This window comes from Otolemur garnettii, unplaced genomic scaffold (genome assembly GCF_000181295.1).
Source record: "Otolemur garnettii isolate 467f Iridium unplaced genomic scaffold, OtoGar3 scaffold00323, whole genome shotgun sequence".
NCBI classification, from domain to species: domain Eukaryota; kingdom Metazoa; phylum Chordata; class Mammalia; order Primates; family Galagidae; genus Otolemur; species Otolemur garnettii.
This window is the reverse complement of record NW_003852718.1, coordinates 464,990-467,630: the sequence shown is the minus strand read 5'-3', so window position 1 is coordinate 467,630 and position 2,641 is coordinate 464,990. Positions and strand designations below refer to the sequence as shown.

Below are 2,641 nucleotides of genomic sequence, written 5' to 3'. Positions count from 1 at the left end.
CAGGGGGACAGCTTGAGGTTCTATCTCAAAAAAAAATATATATATATATATATATATGTATATATATAGTGTTTATGAACTGTATTAATTTCTAACATTTAAAACAAATCATTGGAAAGTTTGTTTTGACTTGATAAATAGTTACACTCTTTTGCCGTGATACTGAAGGCTTAAACAGAACAGTTTGAGGTTCTAAGCTCTTACTCTTTTTTATAAGAAAAACTATATATCAAGGTTACTGATTTTTTTATTTTATTGATTTTTTTTTTTTTTTGAGACAGAGTCTCACTGTGACTACCTTTGGTAGACTGCTGTGGGTCACAGCTCCCAGCAAACTCAAACCCTTGGGCTTAAGCGATTCTCTTGCCTCAGCCTCCCAGGTTGCTGGGACTACAGGTGCCCGCCACAACACCCAGCTATTTTTTTTGTTGCTGAAGTTGTCATCATTTACCTGCCTGGGCTGGGTTCGAACCCAGCTTCCTCAGTTTGTGTGGCTGGTGCCAGGCCAGAGCTTATTGATATTTTGAGTGAAAAGTAAATGTAGTTTTAAAAATATTAATGTGTTAACTGGGTATAATGGCTCATGCCGGTAATCCTAGTGTTTTGGGAGGTGGAGCTGGGAGGATTGCTTAAGGCCAGACGTTTGAGGCTGTAGTGAGCTGTGATCATGCCACTGCTCTTGTGTCTGGGCAGCAAAGCTAGACCCTGTTTCCAAATATAGATTTGAGAGAGACAGAGAAAGAATTTTACATCCTGAATTATTACTTGTAACTCTTTAGCATGCTGGAAGGAAACTATGAGGCTGTGGTCCTTCATGAAGTTTATCAGTTACTAAGTCTCGTCCTCCTCCCAGCCTCCATGTCTTTTTCTAAACATGCCTTCTGTCCTTGCTTGCCCGCAGTTCTGAGACAAGGCCTGGCGTTCAGTCAGATCTACCGCTTTTCCTTGTCCGACGGCACTCTCGTTGCTGCGCAGACAAAGAGCAAACTCATCCGCTCCCCGACGACTAATGAGCCTCAGCTTGTAATTTCTTTACATATGCTTCACAGGTAAGCCTGGTCCCAAGAAATCATTTTCCCTTGCCAGCTCTTCGGGTTTGTTAAACACTTTTAAAATATAAAGTTAATTTGTTATGAAATAAAGACTAAATAAAAGACAACTCGTAACAACCCTCTTTATCCATGGGTTCCACATCCAAGGATTCAGCCAATTGCAGACAGGAAATAGTTGGAGGAAAGAGAGTAAAAAATGTTGAATTTAAAAGTACTGTATAACAACTATTTACATAGCTTTTACATTGTTATTAGCTATTATAAGTAATCTGGAAGTGATACAAAGTACTGGGAAGGACTTCTGTCGGTTATATGCAAATGATACATTATTTTTATTAGAGACTTGAGCCTCTGTGGGTTTAAGACCCAGCAGGAAGAGCACAAGCCTAGCTCTGACTTTGCTTGGACATGACTGGCTTTACACTGAAGAAGGAAAATGATCAGCTCTCAGTAGTGATGTGTGTCAGACAGGAGTATTGGTGCCCAGTATTATGATTTTTGCTCCTGTGTATTTAAATGTAAAATTCTCAAATGTTTATACTTAGAATATTTTACATTTTTTTCCCTCAGGTTTAAATTAACTTTTTGACATAGACTTTAAATTAAAAGGTAATAAATATTTTTATAAAAAAGTGAAGCAAAGAAATTGAATTTTTTAAAAATAAATGTCATAAACCAGATTGTTTTAGAGCATACATTTAGGAAATCAATTAAATCTCACATTACATAAATATTTATGTATATGCTGTATAAAACTTTATGTAGTACTATCAGAAGAGATATAAAGTCACATTGGTTAAAGAGTCCCTTTTTATTACATTTCACAATTATTCTCTTTCTTAGGAATTAAAAAAAAAAGATCAGGCAGCCCTGCTTGCCCCCTGTTAATAAATCTGACCTCAAACTGAAACAATTTGAAGTGAGTACAGATGTGGCAACTTTCATCCACCTGACTAAAGGCTGATGTCTGACAATTTGGGAACCTGTTTTATTTGGATTTGTGGACGCATTTGGTCACAATTGACTGCCAAGACTGTGAATTTTTTTTTTGCAGTTTTTGGCCGGACCCTGCCACCAGCGGTATATGGGCCCCAAGACTGTGAATTAAAGTTCATAGGGCTTTCATCTTATGCAGAAAACCTGCTTGTAGTCACCAGTAAGGAGATGGGCTGGAGTTGCCCGAGAGGTGGATCATAATATCACAAACCAAGGCGCCTCCCGTGTTGCTGGCTCTGAGTTGCAGGGGGGTGAGCAGGTGCATGGGAGTCTATTAGGCAAGATGATCTATTCTCAAGCAGTTTTAGTTATTCTGCTGGTTCTAGAACTGGTGGTTTCTCTAACTAGGGGTAAGTTTTTCCCCCTAATGTCTTATCTGGTAACTGCTATTTCAGTGTGGTAGTAGTCAAATTTAAACACATCCCCTCTGCAAAACTACAGACATCTTAATGAGTTGCCTGAAAAACATTTTACTTGGTCCAGAAGTATACACGTTCAGTCTTGTCCATAATCACAGATGGTTTCTTCAGAGTATTGTCATCCTTTTTTTTTTTTTTTTTTTTTTTTGAGACAGAGCCTCAAGCTGTCCCCCT

At 38.3% G+C, this 2,641-nt stretch overlaps 1 protein-coding gene across 1 annotated transcript in view; it reads left to right on the top strand.

The window, feature by feature from the left end:
* Positions 1–707: 707 nt before the first annotated feature.
* Positions 708–2,641, top strand: part of LOC105888372 (nuclear receptor coactivator 2-like) — a 5,441-nt gene continuing 3,507 nt past the window's right edge. The window contains exon 1 of the mRNA XM_012813868.2: positions 708–1,049. Within this exon, the coding sequence (XP_012669322.1) occupies positions 781–1,049 (269 nt within the window). The 5' untranslated portion in view covers positions 708–780. The remainder of the gene's footprint in view (positions 1,050–2,641) is intronic.